The sequence below is a fragment of the Phaseolus vulgaris genome, chromosome 3 (genome assembly GCF_000499845.2).
Source record: "Phaseolus vulgaris cultivar G19833 chromosome 3, P. vulgaris v2.0, whole genome shotgun sequence".
NCBI classification, from domain to species: domain Eukaryota; kingdom Viridiplantae; phylum Streptophyta; class Magnoliopsida; order Fabales; family Fabaceae; genus Phaseolus; species Phaseolus vulgaris.
In genome coordinates, this window is record NC_023757.2 from 10,508,653 (window position 1) to 10,527,459 (window position 18,807).

Genomic DNA, 18,807 nt, shown 5'->3' on the forward strand with positions numbered 1-18,807 from the left:
TGTTCTACTAAAAATACTCAAAAGTAATTACAGAAAAAGACATCCAATGATGTTTAGTTGACCCAAATATTTTATTTGTTGGGCTTGAGATGAAGCTTGAACTTGTATTTGGGCCTGGGCTTGGGCCTTTTCCATCAAATAGAGTGCAAAAATCGATTTTGTGGTGAAATTCTTGTGGAAAATTAATTTGGTAATAACATTCATAAATAAAGTAACCACATTACACTGTTCAGAATGAAAATTAATAAAATAAAATATATGAATGAAAAGAAAAATAAGAATGTTTAGTTGAATTTTTATTTTCTAATTCCATTTTTCATTTTCACTTTTAAATACGAGAGTGTTACTTTGTTAGTTTATTTTCTTTGTTATAACTTTATTATCATGTAAATTATGTGGTTTTAATTTAACTTTAACATATATCATCTTATGCAATATATTTCTCCGAGTTTATTCTTCGTGTATTGTTTGCTTAGCTTCTAATTAGTTAAATTTTTCTTACAAATCTAAGTATTTTATTGTGGAGTTTGAGTAAGAGATACATATAGTCTTGTCATCATTAAGGTTGTTTGAATTGAGGAGTAGAAGTTTGAGGATTTGAAAGAAAAATGTGAAAAAAGTGAGTGTTTTAAATTGAGGGATGATAGAGTGAATTTGTGAGAAAAATTTATGAGTGATGTGATGGTTGAGAGTATTTTTATTTTTTTAAAGGTGTAAAATATAAATTAAAAATTTATCATTGTCTTTAAAAAAATAGAATAATCAAATATTGGCATTTTTTGTCTAAACTTAGATGAATTAAAATTATTAGTAATATAATTTGATATAGTTGAATAATTAATTTTTATAAAAATATGAGTTACTTGACGAAAAATAATTTACCTCTATTTTGAATTTATGTAAAAATTGTAAATTGTTATATAGAAATAAATAATTTAAATATTTAAAAATTTAAAATTCTAATTAGAAAATCCTTTTGTATTAAATATATATAGTATTATTATATTTATAATAATAATAATAATAATTATATAATATTTTAATTTTAATTATATGTTTTTTATTAAAATTTTATTTTATTATTATTAATTATTATTATTTTATTTTATTAAAATATTTATGTTAATTAAATTTATTTAATAACTAATATTTGTAATGAAGTTTATTTTTTATAAATTAAAAATGTAAAATAATGTGAAACCCAAAAATAAGAAAGGACAAGTTTAGATAAAACTCAATAAGAAAGGACTTTTCCTTTGATTTTTTTTTTTTTTTATTTCAAGAGAAAAAAATTACTCTTCATTTTTAATAGAAACAAACACCCTAAAGGAAAATTTGAAGATTAACACATCAACCACTAAATTAAGAACTTATTGTTAAAGTTGTTTGAAATAAAAAATGTTAAATATGTTTATTGTCCAATATTATTATGTGAAATTGTTTTTTATTTTTAGTTAAAGCTTTAGATATCTAAATTCTTGTAGTATTAAAAAGTATTGAAATGAGTTATTGATATCAAACGAAATTAATTTCCTGTCGACGTAAAAAAGGAACTTTCAAAATAAAGTGTATTATAAGAGTATAACGTTCACGTTATCAATAAATAATTGTCCACGTTTACATAAAAGTGGAAGGACTAAAATGAAATTTAACTATTTTTCATATAAAATATTCTCTTATAAAAAATGTTTAAAATATTTTAAAAATATATTATAATTAATATTTTTTGTTTATATTAAAAGATAAGCTTATTATTATGATAAACATTATAATTTATATATATATATATATATATATATATATATTACCAACTAAATATAAATATGAATAATTAATAACCTTACAAACCAAATACACCAACCCCTTTTTCCTAACCACAAGATTCTTAAAATTTAAATTATAAAATTATATAAATAAGAAAATTGGCTTGGTATATTTTTTTAAGATAAGATTTATTTGCTATATTGTTTGTTCATGAAAATAATCCAATTTTATACGATGTTCCCTGCACCACCAACACATACTAAACCTGTGTTTGCTTCTGGGTGGCATTGTAGCCGCATATGGATTAAAGGTGCCACCTCATTTGCTTCTGTGAGATGGGAGGTTGAGGGTGAGAGTGAATGGAAAGATGGAGGTATTGCGGGTGCTCTCATAATTGAAGAGAAAGGAGAGTGAAATCATATCAAAGCCACGTAGGATGTATGCAAAGAGCATTGTGCCCTTATTTTCTCATGTTACACACTGCCGTTACAGCATTGCATGGAGCAACAACAAGCCAACATAGTGCACAACAGTAGCCATTCTGCGCATGAGATTCCTAACTTTGGTTCAAGAATTTCTTTGACCAAGTTGAATGCCAATTGAATGCATCACTGAGTTGATGAGAGAGTAGCTGCATCATAATTGTGATGCACAAGTATATAACAGTCTTGTGCGAAACTAAGCAAGCACACAACATTTTCAAATCTTACCACACAATTTTAAATTGGTTTAGCCTCTGTTTTCTTCTAGGGTGGCATTATAGCCGCAAATGGATTAGAGGTGCCACCTCTGTTTGCTTCTGTGAGAGGGGGAAATTGAGGGTGAGAGTGAATGGAAGGATGGGGGTATTGAGGGTGCTCTCATAATTGAAGAGAAAAGATAGTGGAATGAGATGAAAGTCACGTAGGATGTATGCAAAGATCATAGTGCCCTTACTTTCTCACGTTACACACTACCATTACAACTTTGCATGGAGCAACAACAAGCCAATACAGTGCACAACAATGGCCAATCTGCGCATGAGATTCCTGATTTTGGTTCAGGAATCTCTTTGACCAAGTTGAATGACAACTGAATGCATCATTAAGTTGGTGAGAGAGTAGGTGCATCATAATATTGATGCATGAGTATATAAGAGCCTTGTGCGAAGTTAACCAAGCACACAACATTTTCAAATCTTCCCACACAGTTTGCATTGGTTTAGCCTGTGTTTTTTTCTAGGGTGGCACTGTAGCCGCAAATGAATTAGAGGTGCTACTCCCATTTGCTTCTGTGAGAGGGGGAGGTTAAAGGTGAGAGTGAATAAAAAGATTAGGGTAATGAGGGTGCTCTCATAATTGAAGAGAAAGGAGAGTGGAATGAGATGAAAGCCATGTAGGATGTATGCAAATACTATGGTGCCCTTACTTTCTCATAGTTTTGCATTTAATTAGCCTGTGTTTGCTTTTGGGGTGGCAATGTAGCTGTAGATGGATTAGAGGTGCCACCCCCGTTTTCTTCTGTGAGAGGGGGAGATTGAGGGTGAAAGTGAATGGAATGATTAGGATACTAAGGGTGCTCTCATAATTGAAGAGAAAGGAGAGTGAAATGAGATAAAAGCCACGTAGGGTGTATACAATGATCATGGTGCCCTTACTTTCTTACGTTACACATTGCCATTACAACTTTGCATGGAGCAGCAACAAGGCAACACAATGCACAACAATGACCAATCTGCACATGAGATTCCTGACTTTGGTACAGTAATCACTTTGACCAAGTTGAATGACAATTGAATGCATCATTGAGTTGGTGAGAGAGTAGCCGAGTCATAATTGTGATGCACGAGTATATAAGAGCCTTGTGTGAAGCTAAGCAAACACACAACATTTTCAAATCTTCCCACACAGTCTTGCATTGGTTTAACCTGTGTTTGATTCTGGGGTGGCACTGTAGCCGCAAATGGATAGAAGGTGCCACCCTCGTTTTCTTCTCTGAGAGGGGGAAGTTGAGGGTGAGAGTGAATGGAATGGTGGTGCTATTGAGGGTGCTCTCATAATTGAAAAGAAAGGAGAGTGAAATGTGATGAAAACCATGTATGATTTATGCGAAGACCATTGTGCCCTTACTTTCTCACAATTTTGCATTTATTTAGCATGTGTTTTCTTCTAGGTGGCACTGTAGCCGCATATGGATTAGAGGTGCCACACCCGTTTGCTTATGTGAGAGGGATAGGTTGAGGGTGAGTGTGAATGGATGGAATAAGGTATTAAGGGTATTTTCATAATTGAGAATAAAGGAGAGTGGAATGAGCTTAAAGCCACGTAATATGTTTGCAAAGACCATGATGCTCTTACTTTCTCACGTTACACACTGCCATTACAGCTTTGCATGAAGCAACAACATGCCAACACAGTGTACAACAATGACCAATATGTGCATGAGATTCCTGACTTTGGTACAATATTCTCTTTGACCAAGTTGAATGGCAATTGAATGCATCACTGAGGTTGTGAGAGAGTAGCCGAATCATAATTGTGATGCACGAGTAGGGGTGGACAAAAAATCCAATTTAATCAAATTGCTCCTATTTTGCACTAATCCAATCCATTAAAAATCCATTTATTTAAATGTATTTTTTATCCATATTTTATCAATTTTCCAAATTAGATATCCATTTTGATTAAACAAATTTTAAAAATTAGAAAATTCAAATTTCATTTCTCTCTTTGCTTCCCTTCTCCTTCATTTCTGTTTTTTTTGCAACCCTAATTTTTTTTTTCAACTCACTGCTAACGCCTCTTCAATTCCTCCGATCACCATCAACACCTCTTCAATATGTCCTTTTCAGTATTGTTTTTTGATTTTTTTGTGAGTTCATGTAACTTGTTCAGTGTTTATTAGCTGAATATTGTCCTATTTTGCTGTTGTTGTTGCTATTAGAGGGTATATTACAGAGATGATGAACTCTGTATGTTTACTCCAACAGTATAATAATAATAACACTACCATTTGCCCTTACTTTCTCACTTTACACACTACTATTACAGCTTTGCATGGAGCAGCAACATGCCAACACAATGTATAATAATGGCCAATCTGCGCATGAGATTCCTGACTTTGGTACAATATTCTCTTTGACTAAGTTGAATGGCAATTGAATGCATCACTGAGGTTGTTAGAGAGTAGTTGAATCATAATTGTGATGCACGAGTAGGGTTGGCCAAAAAGTCAAATTTAATCAAACTGCTCTTATTTTGCACTGATCCAATCCATTAAAAATCCATTTATTTAAATCTGTTGTTTTTAATCCATATTTTATTAATTTTCCAAATTAGATATCCATTTTGATTAAATAGATTTTAAAAATAGGAAAACCCAAATTTCATTTCTCTCTCTGCTTCCCTTCTCCTTCATTTCCGTTTTTTCTGCAACCTTAAATTTTGTTTTTCAACTCACGACTAACACCTCTTCAATTCGTTCAATCACCATTAACACCTCTTTAATGCATCCGATCACCGCCGACGCCTCTTTAGTTCATCCCAACACTGTCAGTGAGTCTTCTTTTTGTCCATCCATCGTCGTCGTGTCATCCAATCACCTCCTCCGGCAACATTGGTGTTCTCCTCACCTGACATTGGAGCTTGGATGCTTCTAACCTTGTCTCAGTGAAGCTTCGTTATTGGTGTGCGTTCATCTGCGACATCTTTGGCATCCTCCTCAACCTGGTTGGTCCTCCTCCAACACTTATTTGGTCTCACTGCACATTAGACCCGTTTCTATGTTTTAACCCTAGATTTACAAATATTTCATTTTCAGTATTTTTTTTGAATTTTTTGTGAGTTCTTATAACTTGCTCAATGTTTATTAGTTGAATATTGTTCTATTTTACTGTTGTTGTTGCTATGTGAGGTGGTCTTATAGAAATGATGGACTCTATAAGTTTACTCCAACACTATAATAATAATAATAACACTACCATTTTCCCTTACTTTCTCACATTACACACTGCCATTACAACTTTGCATGGAGCAACATCAGGCCAACACAGTGTACAACAATGGCCAATCTGCGCATGAGATTCCTGACTTTGGTACAATATTCTCTTTGACCAAGTTGAATGGCAATTGAATGCATCACTGAGGTTGTGAGAGAGTAGCCAAATCATAATTGTGATGCACGAGTAGAGGTGGACAAAAAATCCAATTTAATCAAACTACTTTTATTTTGCATTGATCAAATCCATTAAAAATCCATTTATTTATATTTGTTTTTTTAATCCATATTTTATCAATTTTCCAAATTAGATATCCATTTTGATTAAATAGATTTTAAAAATTGGAAAATCCAAATTTCATTTCTCTCTCTGCTACCCTTTTGCTTCATTTCTGTTTTTTCTGCAACTTTAAATTTTTGTTTTCAACTCACCGCTGACACTTCTTCAATTCGTCTGATCACCATCAGCACCTCTTCAATATAGGGGTGGCAAAGCGGGCTGGCCCGCCCCGCAAAAATAATGCGGGCCAATTTCTGTAACCCGCCCAGCGTGCGGGCTGGCCCGCGGGCTTGCGTGCTAGCCCGCATAACTTTTACAAATAAAATATTATATATATATATATGTAATATGAAATTATGAATTAATCAAACCTGCAGTGTACTAGAAAGTATGATAAAAAAATACACCTCACAAATTCTGAAATTGATTATATAAGGTGGCCAAAAAACAAGTACACATCATCAATAGTTACAAGAGATTTGATGAATTCAAAAACAACACTGAATAAATAAGCAACAATTAACAATCAATAGCAGTTATCACATCAAACACTTGTTATGCAGTTGCTATTATGTCATCTTCTTCCATTTCAAGAACATTAGATGCAACCTTAGAAGAGCTTTCATCTTCTACTTTTTGATAATTATAATCTTTTCCATCATCTGCATACATTTGAACAATGACAATGAAAGAATGAATTTACCCTAAAAAAATCCATGCTTCCAAAAATAATACAATAACAATAGAATTGGTTAAAATAAATAAATTACCTTCAGAAAATCCATGCTTCCAACTAGAAGTACAAATAATTGCTTCCACATTTTTAGGCAAAAGAGAATTCCTATACTTGTTAAGAATTCGAGAACCTATGCTAAATGCAAATTCTGATGCAACTGTGGTTATAGGAATACTCAACAAATCTCTAGCCATTAAAGCAAGATCCGAAAAACGTTGACTATTATTTTTCCACCACTCTAACACATCTATATGCTCCAAAAAATCAAAATCCAAAGTTGGCTCATTCAAATAAGTGTCCAGTTGTGTTTTTCCACTTTGATTAGCTACTCGAAGCTTGCACATTTTTAATTCCTATTATAGATGTAATAAGTTAGTAACATGGGGCAAGTACAACAAAAACTAAAAAATGAACTGAAGTACATTCAAGTAAGCAACTTACATAAAAAAGACTTGGTTTAGAAGTAGATGGGGATGAAGATTGTCCTTGCTTACGCTTTAGAGTATTTGATGTTGTTGCTCTCAAACCTTTGCTAGAATATTCGACAAAAAGTTTGTATAAGTTTTGCTTGATGTTTTCCAATTTCAACTTCCAAGTCAATGAATCAATTTTTTCAAAGCAAAAACTCAATGTTTCTAACTTCATCCTTGGGTCTAAAATTGCACCAAATGCAAGTACAACACTATATTCATCCCAATATTTTTGAAATTTGACTATCATCAATTCAACCATATTCTTAATTAGTGCATCTTCATCTTTCACATTTTCTATCAACAAGCTTTGAATTTTCCAAACTTGTAAAAAATACAAGTTGGAAGTTGGATATCGTGTAGCAGAAATCAAGGTAGTGATATCATAAAAGGGTAACAAGAACTTACAAATTTGTCCTGCTCTCTCCCAATCTTCCTCTGAAGGGCAATATTTATAAGATTCATCAACCAAGTGCAAGCTTCCAAAAACACGTTGATATTTAAGAGGACTTTGAAGCATCAAGTAAGTTGAGTTCCACCTTGTAGGGACATCAAGACACAAACCACATGATGCATCAATATCACTAAACTTTTCTAGGCATTGTTTGAATTTCACCATTCTACTCTCTGAACCCCTCACATATTTGATGCTATTTCTAATTTGGTTCAAAGCCTAACCAAGCACCTTTAGTCCTTCTTGAAAAATTAAATTTAATATATGTGCACAACAACGAACATGAAAGAATTCACCACCACATATCAAACCGTTTTGTAAAAGAAGTTGGCTTCTTAGACTATTTTGGAGAACATCATTAGTAGAAGCATTATCCAAAGTGATAGAAAATATTTTTTTCTCTAATCCCCAATCTTGTAAAATTTCATAAATTTTCTTAGACAACTCAAAACCTGTATGGGGGGGGGGGCATATGACAAAAGTTGAGTAGCTTGCTATTTAACTTCTAATTTAGGTCAACAAAATGAGCAGTCAATGATATGAAACCTTCAGTATTAATAGATGTCCATAAATAAGAAGTTAAGCATATCCTATAAGGAATAGAAACAAGCAATTCCTTAAGCACTATCTTTTCTTTGATATACATTCTCCCAATATCAGCCTTAACAGTGTTCCTAGAAATCATAATTGCATCAGGACACAAGTATCTTATCCAAGTCCTAAGTTCGGGATACTCAACAAATTTATAAGGCAAATTATGTCTAATAATTAGATTAGACAACAATTCACGATGTACAACTTGATCTATCTTTTTTCCTTTCAACTTTCCCTGCATATCTAAAATCATTTGACCCACATCTTCAGTTTTTCTTTTATCACATTTCATAATATGACGATTTAAATGAGAAGTGCCATATTTTCTTCCACCAGTTAGATATATTCTATTGCAACTATTGCACCTTGCCCTTTCTTTTCCATCTTTATCCACCCCAATCTTAGTAAAGTACTTCCAACAATCAGAGGTGGTAGTCTTATCCCTTTTCTTTTTGTCACCTTCAATAGTTTCAGATTGGTTTTCAAAATCATCTTTCTCAATTTCATTTTCACATTCGGGAATATTAATATCCTCTTCTTCAGCCATTCCAATTTCAAAATTAAGATCCTGATTCATTAATAGCATAAACATAAGAACCTATCTAAATATAACCATAGATACAAAGAGATAAATGCAACATAACCAGCATGATGTATAATTTAAAAATTACCCCAAAGCAGAAAGTTGTCACCTACAAAGCCAATACTATAACAAATACAAACAAGTTGTTGCTCCACAAATCTTGAATGACTAAAATCCTAAAACTGCAGAAAAAAGTAATGGAAAAAAAAATTCTCATGAGTAAAAATGGCAGTTGCAAATGGTGGAAGGTTAAGGAGGAAGAGATAGAACATGGAGAAAGACGGTGGTGGAGGGTGACGGTCGTAGATTGGTGTTGGCGGTGGAGGACGATGAAAACTGACGGTGGTGTTCGTGGAGGAAGAATAGCAGCGACTGGCGGTGGAGGACGACGGAAACAGACGATGATGTTCGTGGAGGAAGAATGATAGCGACTGGTGGGGCGGTGGAGGACTGCGAAAACAAACGGTGGTGTTCGTGGAGGAAGAGAGGCACGACGGCAGCGTCGCGGTTGCAGATGCTTGCTGTCTGTATTTTTTAGGGTTTCAAAATGAATGTGTGTGAATGAATTTGGGAGAAAAAAAAAGGGCACCAGTAGAGCAACACATGCACAACACACATCAGTTTTCACATAAGCGAGTTGGCGGGTCAGCCCGCCCCGCCCCGTCGTAAGCCCGCACAGGTCGCGGGTTATGCGGGGCGGGCTTAAGTGGGTTGGTGGGTCAGAAAAGGGAACCCACCCTGTGTTTTTTGGTGCGGGCTGCAGGCCGACCCGCGCGGCCTGCCCTGTTTTGCCACTCCTACTTCAATACGTTCGATCATCGCCAGCGCCTCTTTAGTTCATCCCATCACTGTCATTGTGTCTTCTTTTCGTGCATCCACCATCGTCGTGTCATCCAATCACCTCCTCCGACAACATTGGTGTTCTTCTCACCTAACATTGGAGCTTGGACGCTTCTAACCTTTTCTCAGTGAAGCTTCGTTATTGGTGTGCGTTCATCTGCAACATCTTTGGCATCCTCCTCAGCCAGGTTCGTCCTTCTCTAATACTTATTTGGTCTCACTGCACATTAAACCTATTTCTATGTTTTTAACCCTAGATTTACAAATATTTCCTTTTCAATATTTTTTTTTGATTTTTTTGTGAGTTCTTGTAACTTTCTCAGTGTTTATTAGCTGAATATTGTCCTATTTTGTTGTTGTTGCTATTTGAGGTGGTCTTACAGAAATGATGGACTCTATAAGTTTACTCCAACACTATAATAATAATAACAATAACACTACCACATTATAGTGTACTCCTAGATTATAATAATAACAACAAAAAGGGCATGAACTGCCTTAATGGAGAATTTGGTACTGAGAGGAATGGAGGTGTGGTATATGGAAGTGAAGTGGGTCTGGTTGTAGGTGGTGCTGGTGAAGGAATAGGGGTTTTGGTTGTGGAGCCAATTTGGGGGCAGAGATGGGTTGAGGAGAGAGGCTTTGAAGCTAAGTAGTTGTTGAGAAGGGTCTCTAGTGGGAATTAGAGAAGAAAAAGCTCTCCCAATAAAGAGTAAGGTGATGAAGAATATAAGAAAGAGAGCCCCTCTATACAGAGCTTTCATTATGTGAAATGGTGAATAGTATAGAATGAGAGAGAGTTAAAATTCGTAATAAAGAAGGTGAGAATGGTATTTATCAAGTGGAAGAGTGGATACAATTGTTGTGTTGTGGTTAAGTTAGCATGGGATGGGAGAGAGTAATAGTAGTAGATTGTGGTGGATATATAATGAGGGTAGAGTGATATGAATAGTAAGGTGCATTACAACAACCAGGAAATACCTAAGTTTACCAAAAATATAATAAAACTGAGATTAACTAATGGGCTTGATATGATTGTTAAGCTTTAGATTTAACTTTATGCCGAGAAAACTCAGACTTTGCCTTTGATAATATGTAAACACAATTTGTGCAATGGTTGCAGGATGTCAGATTATTACTAGAAGACATTATGGAGCTAAAGCCAACCATTTTCGTTGCAGTTCCCCGTGTGCTTGATAGAGTATATAATGGTAAGTTTTTCCTGTTGACAATTTAGTGACCCTTATAAAATCATGTGTTCTTTTCGTTAATTCCCTTTTTCCGTTGTTAGTATTTTTGAACAGTATTTCTTATCCTCACAAATAAAAGAGGAATGTATTAAAAAAAAACCAATTTGATGTACATGTTTGTCACAGAAGATTTCTACAGGGGGTTTGATAAAACAAACAGTGTTCAATTTCGCCTACTCATGGTAAGTGCTATGTTTTTGTATGTCACTGATATCTTCTCAATATAAGGCAACTATAGATTATGACATACTGAGGTAATAAGTGAATCTTATATGGAAAAATCTGGTACTTCTAGTCTATTGTAAAGGTTTTTATTGGGGTAATAATTGAATTTGCATCATGTTTTTTGGGCAGGTTTGTTGTGGATAGAGTTCCTGTGAGGGTGTTCAAGAACAATAGAGAAGCAAACAATTTCTTTTGAGTCTTTTTTTTTTGTCTCCTAAGTTTTAGTTACCACTAGAATAATGTGCAGTTTTGTATTTGTAAGCTTTTAAAGTTTGACAATTTTATATTCAATCATTTATTCATGCTTTGAGGAGAAGAAAAGACTACAAAAACGATAGTTATGATTTTTGGTATTATTAAATTGTAATTTTATTATATTTTCTTGATATTTATACAATATTAAGTTTTTTGTTACAAATTTTTATATTAATATAATGTTAGTTTTTTAGAAAATATAAATTTAGATTTAAAATTCAATTCTTTTTAAATACAAATTTAAATTTGATTTGATTGGATTGGATTTGGATTTATAAAAATCCAAATTGGTTTTATAAAAAAATATGGATTTGGATTTAAAATCCAATCCAAATATTTGGATTTGGATTATGTAAAAATCCAAATTAGTTTTATAAAAAATGTGGATCAAGATTTAAAATCCATTCTAAATATTTGGATTTGGATTGGATTTTCCAAAATCCAATCCATGACTACCCTTATGCACGATTATATAAGAGCCTTGTGCGAAGCTAAGCAAGCACACAACATTTTCAAATCTTCCCACACAGTTTTGCATTGATTTAGCCTGTGTTTTCTTCTAGGGTGGCACTGTAGCCGTAGATGGATAAGAGGTGCCACCCTCATTTGCTTCTGTGAGAGGATGAAGTTGAGGGTGAAAGTGAATGGAAAGATGGTGGTATTGAGGGTGCTTTCAAAATTCAAGAGAAAGGAGTGTGGAATGAGATGAAAGCCATGTAGGATTTATGCAAAGACCATGGTGCCCTTACTTTCTCACAGTTTTTCATTTATTTAGCTTGTGTTTGCTTTTGGGGTGGCACTGTAGTCGTAGATGGATTAAAGGTGCCACACCCGTTTGCTTCTTTGAGAGGGGGAGGTTGAAGGTGAGAGTGAATGAAAGGATTGAGGGTGCTCTCATAATTGAAAAGAAAGGAGAGTGAAATGAGATGAAAGCCACGTAGGATGTATGCAAAGACCATGGTGCCTTTACTTTCTCACGTTACACAAAGCCATTATAACTTTGCATGGAGCAGCAACAAGCCAACACAGTGCATAACAATGGCAAATCTGCGCATGAGATTTATGTCTTTGGTTCAAAAAGCTCTTTGACCAAGTTGAATGGCAATTGAATGCATCATTGAGTTTGTGAGAGAGTAGCCGCATCATAATTGTGATGCACGAGTATATAAGAACCTTGTGAGAAGCTAAACAAGCACACAACATTTTCAAATATTTCCACACAGTTTTGCATTAGTTTAACTTGTGTTTTCTTCTAGGGGTGGCACTGTAGCCGCTGATGAATTTGAAGTGCCACCTCCGTTTGCTTCTGTGACAGGGGGTGGTTGAGGGTGCGAGTGAATGGAAGGATTGGGATATTGAGGGTGCTCTCATAATTGAAGAGAAAAGATAGTGGAATGAGATGAAAGCCACGTAGGATGTATGCAAACACCATGGTGCTCTGACTTTCTCACGTTACACATTGCCAATACAACATGGAGCAGTAACAGGCTAACAAAGTGCACAACAGTAGCCAATCTGTGCATGAGATTCCTGACTTTGGTACAATAATTATGATGAGAGAGTAACTGCATCATAATTATTGAGTTGATGAAAGAGTAACTGCATCATAATTATTGAGTTGATGAGAGAGTAACTGCATCATAATTATGATGCACGAGTATATAAGAGCCTTGTGCGAAGCTAAGCAAGCACACAACATTTTTTCAAATCTTCCCACATAGTTTTGCATTGGTATAACTTGTGTTTGCTTCTGGGATGACATTGTAGCGGCAGATGGATAAGAGGTGCCACCCTCGTTTGCTTCTATGAGAGGGGGAAGTTGAGGGTGATAATGAATGAAAAGATGATAGTATTGAGGGTGCTCTCATAATTGAAGAAAAAGGAGAGTGGAATGAGATGAAAGCCATGTAGGATGTATGCAAAGACCATGCCACCCTCATTTGCTTCTGGGTGGGAAGCTAAGGAAACACTTAACATTTTCAAATCTTTCCACACAGTTTTGCATTAGTTTAGCCTATGTTTGCTTCTGGGTGGCACTGTAGTCGCCGATGGATTTGAGGTGTCACCCCCATTTGCTTCAGTGAGAGGGCGAGGTTGAGGGTGAGAGTGAATGGAAGGATTTGGGTATTGAGGGTGCTCTCATAATTGAATAGAAATGAGAGTGGAATGAGATGAAAACCATGTATGATGTATGCAAAGATCATGATTTACTTACTTCTCACAGTTTTGCATTTATTTAGCCTGTGTTTGCTTATGGGGTGACACTATAGTCGCGTATGGATTAGAGTGCCACCCCCGTTTGCTTCTGTGAGGGGGGAGGTTGAAGGTGAGAATGGATGGAAATATAAGGGTATTGAGGGTGCTTTCATAATTGAAGATAAATGTGAGTTGATAAGATGAAAGGCATGTAGGATGTATGCAAAGACCATAGTGCTCTTATTTTCTCACGTTACACACTACTATTATAGCTTTGCATGGAGCAACAACAAGCCAACACAATACACAACAGTGGTTAATCTGTGCATGAGATTCTTGACTTTGGTTCAGGAATCTCTTTGAGCAAGTTGAATGAGAATTGAATGCATCATTGAGTTGGTGAGAGAGTAACTGCATCATAATTGTGATGCACGAGTATATAAGAGCCTTGTGCGAAGCTTAGAAAACACACAACATTTTCAAATATTCTCACATAGTTTTACATTAGTTTAGTCTGTGTTTTCTTCTGGGGGTGACACTGTAGCCGCAAATAGATTAGAGGTGCCACCCTCGTTTGCTTTTGTGAGAGGGGATCTTGAGGGTGAAACTGAATTAAAGGATGGGGGTATTGATGATGTTCTCATAATTTAAGAGAAAGGAGATGAGATGAAAGCCACGTATGATGTATGCAAAGACCATAGTACCCTTACTTTCTCACGTTACACACTACTATTACAGCTTTGCATGGAGCAACAACAGGCCAACACAGTGCACAACAGTGACCAATCTGTGCTTGAGATTCATGAACCTTTTTGACCAAGTTGAATGGTAATTGAATAAATCATTTAGTTTATGAGAGAGTAGCTGCATCATATTTGTGATGCACGAGTATATAAGAACCTTGTGCGAAGCTAAGCTAGCACACAACATTTTCAAATCTTTCCACACAGTTTTGCATTAGTTTAGCCTGTGTTTGCTTCTGGGGATGATACTGTAGCCGCAAATGGATTAGAGGTGTCACCCTTGGACTATATGACTGGTTATTGATGCCTTTTGGACTCACTAATCCACCTAGCACTTTCATGAGACTTATGAATCACGTCCTTAGAGATTGCATAAGTAAATATGTAGTAATTTATTTTGATGATATCTTAATATATAGTCAAAGTATAGAGTCCCACAATCACCTTAGGGAGGTTATATTAGTTCTTAGGAATAATAATTTGTTTTTTTAATGTAGATAAATGCTCTTTTTGTGTAAATAGTGTAGTGTTTTTAGGATTTGTATTCAACAAAAATGGGGTTCATGTTGACCTCAAGAAAATCAAAGCCATCCAAGAGTGACCAACCCCACAAAATGTAGATGTTAGGAGCTTCCATGGTTTAGCCAACTTTTATAAAAGATTTGTTCCTAATTTCTCAAGTCTAGATTCACCACTCAATGAGTTAGTGAAGAAAGACACTTCATTTTGTTGGACAGAGAAACATGAGCAAGCCTTTCAAAGGTTGAAAGCTCAACTCACTAATGCACCCATCCTAACTTTACCAAACTTTTTAAAAACTTTTGAGCTAGAGTGTGATGCATCAGGAGTAGGTATAGATGTTGTGTTATTTCAAGGTCATTTTTGGAGAACTCTTTGGGAAAGGTTAGGAACTAAGTTGAACTTTTTAACTTCTTGTCATCCTCAAACAGATGGACAAACAGAAGTTGTAAATAGATCTCTATCAACTATGATTAGGTCAGTCATGAAAGGAAACCACAAATCTTGCGATGAGTACCTTCCTCGTATTGAGGTTGCATATAATAGAGTGGTCCACAAGACTACTAATATTTCTCCAATTGAGGTTGTATATGAATTTAATCCTCACACTCCTTTGGATTTGTTACCTTTACCTAATCCACAAGAATTTGTACATAAGGAAGGGGTAACGAAAGCCGAATTTGTAAAGAAATTGCATGAGAGGATTAAAGATCAAATACAGAAAAACAAACAGAGAAATATATAAAACATAACAATAAGGGGAAAAGAGAGATTATTTTTTAAGAGGGAGACTGGTTTGGCTTCATCTTAGAAAAGATAGATTCCTTAGTCAAAGGAAGTCTAGACTTAGTCTTCATGGAGATGGCCCTTTCTAAGAAAATCAATAATAATGCATATCAATTAGACCTGCCTAAGGAATATGGAGTACATGCTACCTTCAATGTTATGGATCTAACATATTTTGCAGGTATTGCAGATGAAGAGGCATAAACATGTGATTTGAGGACAAATCCTCTTCAAGAGGGAGGGGATGATGGTAGAAGGCCAAGCTTAGGACCAACCACTAGGTCAATGACAAGGAAGATTCAAGAATTGAGACTCTACTACTGATGGCAGAGACATCCTTCTATATATGTTAAAAAATGCCATAACTTAGTATAATTTCTCTAGAGTAGAATTTAATTTCTTACTAAAAGTAGAGTAGGAAATTTAATTGTAATTTTTTCCTTAATTGAATTAGGGTTTAAATTAGGCATCTAAAAACCAACCTAGGTTAAATTAGGGTTTCATTAAGACCCCTAATTAACCTAGGCCGGTCATTTAGACCTAAATTAGTCACATCAAGCACACCCAGGCCATGCTTGCAATGTGACTTCATTTAGGCACCACTTTCAAACCCATTGCATTTGAATTTTCCCTCTCTTTTTATGTAACCTTGGCTTGACCTCGAAACCTATTTAAATGGGTGCTTGGCTAATGAATTAATAAGATCAATTTTGAGTGTTAAGCTGCCAAGTTGCTAACTCTTACACTCCCTTGTCTAAACCTCTCTAGGATTGACACCTTTGATCTTCTTTTTCATCTATCCAAGTGATATGACCCAACCAATCACTCTCCCTACTCTTCATGCACCTTCAAGGAATCCATAACTCCATTGGAGTCCTCCTTATTCCATTTCCTACACCAAGCTTCCGCCACTCCTTGAAAAACTCCAAGAAAATTAACCATGCGGATGAAGGAACTATCAGTTTGGACCATGATATATGGCTATGATTATGTCCATTCCTCTTCTCATTTCCCTCCGCAGCTTCGGCTCCGTGGCCAATGCTATAAGATACAAAAGTTTTACTTATCTCTAGTTGAATTTGTCATCTCCCATTATTGTCTTCATTCTAAACTATTTACCCTAATTTTTTCTAGCTATACATTTTCTTCAAAAAATAATTTTTTTTAATAAATCATCACATTATTCCAACCTTTTATAAAAAAATAATACTTCTATAAATTATTATCTTATATTTGTGTTTAGAATGTGTTCTACTTTTGAAACCATGCGTTTTGCTTTTACTGTAATTTTTATTATTAAATTATAATTTTTTTAATATTTATATAATCTTAAATTTTTTACATATTATTATATTAATAGTATATTAATTTTTTTTATAAAATATAGATTTGGATTTAAAATTCAATTTCTTTTATAAAAATATGAATTTGAATTTATAAAAATGCAAATTACTTTTATAAAAAATATGGATTTGGATTTAAAATCTGATTGAAATATTTAGATTTGAATAGAAAAATCCAATCCATGACCATCCTTAATCAAGGATGATGGGATCATCTCACAAATAAGAAGATAAAATTAGTTGTCTCTTTGTGCGACCTCTTAATGAAGACAAAGAATAATTCTTTGTCAACTGTCATATATGATATGGTAGAGCTGCAACAACCCATAACTAAACACCAAAAATTCAATCTCTCGCGTGATCATAAATTTGTTTAACTTGACTTGTGAGACCAACTTTAATATTCCACGATTCTACAAAAAATACAGGCATTAGTTAATACAGAGAAAATCATTTCTTACCACGTAATCAACATGACAATTAACTAACTTTGATTTTTTATATCACTTTCCCATATTCTCTTGATAATTATATGTTGGAGATCCCACATCGACTAAAGATTATGATATTTCATACTTTATAAGTAGATGCAAACCTCATTTTATAAGCAATTTTACGAGGCTAAGTCAGCTTTAAAGTTTATATTTTAATATATTATGATTAATTAGCTCGCTAAAATGAATGTATCCACTGGTCCACCAAAAATTCCATCCTAATAATGAAGGCATATTAAGATTGTATTTTTTTTAAGATAATATTTTAAAAGTTGAAAAGGCATATTACGAAATTTTCCTGCAGTAGTACAGATCTGCGTTTTTATTCCCCCTTGGACTCCTGCTCCTTTTATTTTATTTCCCCCGTATACCACTATTTCCTATACAAAGTGGGAATTCGATTTTCGTTGCCAAATTCTGAGATTTTTCAGTTTTATTGCTAGAGGGGAGAGGAACATTGGAAAAAAAAATAGAAAAAACTAAAATAAAATTTTTTGTAGTAAAAAAATGTATTGAAATTGAATTAAAATTTGACATTTTTTATAATTTGTATGAGAGAGAAGAAAAAAAAATTTATGTAATGTAAAAAATAATATATTTTTTGGAATTAAAGTTTGTGATTATTAATTGGTTGAAAATGAAAATAAATTAATAATATAAAAAATAATGTTAAAAAAGTATTTGTCGTGGTTAAAGAAGTAAAAGTAAAAGTTAATTAATTTAATAAATTTTGTTACATGAGTGATTATATTAAAAAATATAACTTCCTATACTCAATTATTTTTAACCTACAACCAACATAATTTTTTATTTATAAAAATATCCTTCATTCGGAAATTCAAAATTTAAAATCTCATTCATTTTCGGATAAAAAAATCCGGAATTAAAAAAAAATCAAAAACATTCAAAAAATAAAAATCCGTAGTGTATAATCCTATTTATTTAAGGGTATTTTCGTCTTTTCATTCTGAAATTGGGTGTCTGGTGCAGGAAGTAATTGCCCCCATTTTTTTTACATCAAATCACCAATGAGGCCTTCTCAATATACTGTTAAACATCTTAAAAACTCCTTTATATTTTTTCTGGAACACATTTTATAAATTCCGAATTTATTAATCCGAAAATAAAAAAATGTGTTCTAAAGAGAATATTTTGAAATATTTTTTTTTTCTAAATTTCTTATTTTGAAAACATTATTTGTTTATGAAATTCTTATTCTGAAAACACTTTTTATTTATGGAATCCTTATTTTTAGAATCACCAAAAACTGTAAAAAATATTTTTTTTTACTACAAAATAT

General features: G+C 33.9%; 2 protein-coding genes across 2 annotated transcripts; both read right to left on the reverse strand.

The window, feature by feature from the left end:
• Positions 1-6,574: 6,574 nt before the first annotated feature.
• On the reverse strand, positions 6,575-7,844 carry LOC137839098 (zinc finger BED domain-containing protein RICESLEEPER 3-like). The gene is made up of 3 exons (XM_068648228.1): positions 7,197-7,844; positions 6,790-7,108; positions 6,575-6,681 (listed from the first exon to the last, which is right to left on the reverse strand). Exons 1-3 carry the CDS (start codon positions 7,842-7,844, stop codon positions 6,575-6,577), a joined length of 1,074 nt encoding a protein of 357 aa, XP_068504329.1.
• Positions 7,845-8,184: 340 nt separating this feature from the next.
• Positions 8,185-8,850, reverse strand: LOC137839099 (zinc finger BED domain-containing protein RICESLEEPER 4-like). The gene has a single exon (XM_068648229.1). It carries the CDS (start codon positions 8,848-8,850, stop codon positions 8,185-8,187), a length of 666 nt encoding a protein of 221 aa, XP_068504330.1.
• Between the last annotated feature and the right edge of the window lie 9,957 nt (positions 8,851-18,807).

Bases quoted from the DNA above. Each gene is read 5' to 3' on its own strand.
- LOC137839098 (XM_068648228.1), bottom strand. From the start codon at position 7,844: ATGGTGAAATTCAAACAATGCCTAGAAAAGTTTAGTGATATTGATGCA. The intron at 7,109-7,196 runs GTAAGTTGCTTA...CATCTATAATAG, and splicing joins CTAAACCAAGTCTTTTTTAT to GAATTAAAAATGTGCAAGCT. The intron at 6,682-6,789 runs GTAATTTATTTA...AAATGTATGCAG, and splicing joins GAAGCATGGATTTTCTGAAG to ATGATGGAAAAGATTATAAT.
- LOC137839099 (XM_068648229.1), bottom strand. From the start codon at position 8,850: ATGAATCAGGATCTTAATTTTGAAATTGGAATGGCTGAAGAAGAGGAT.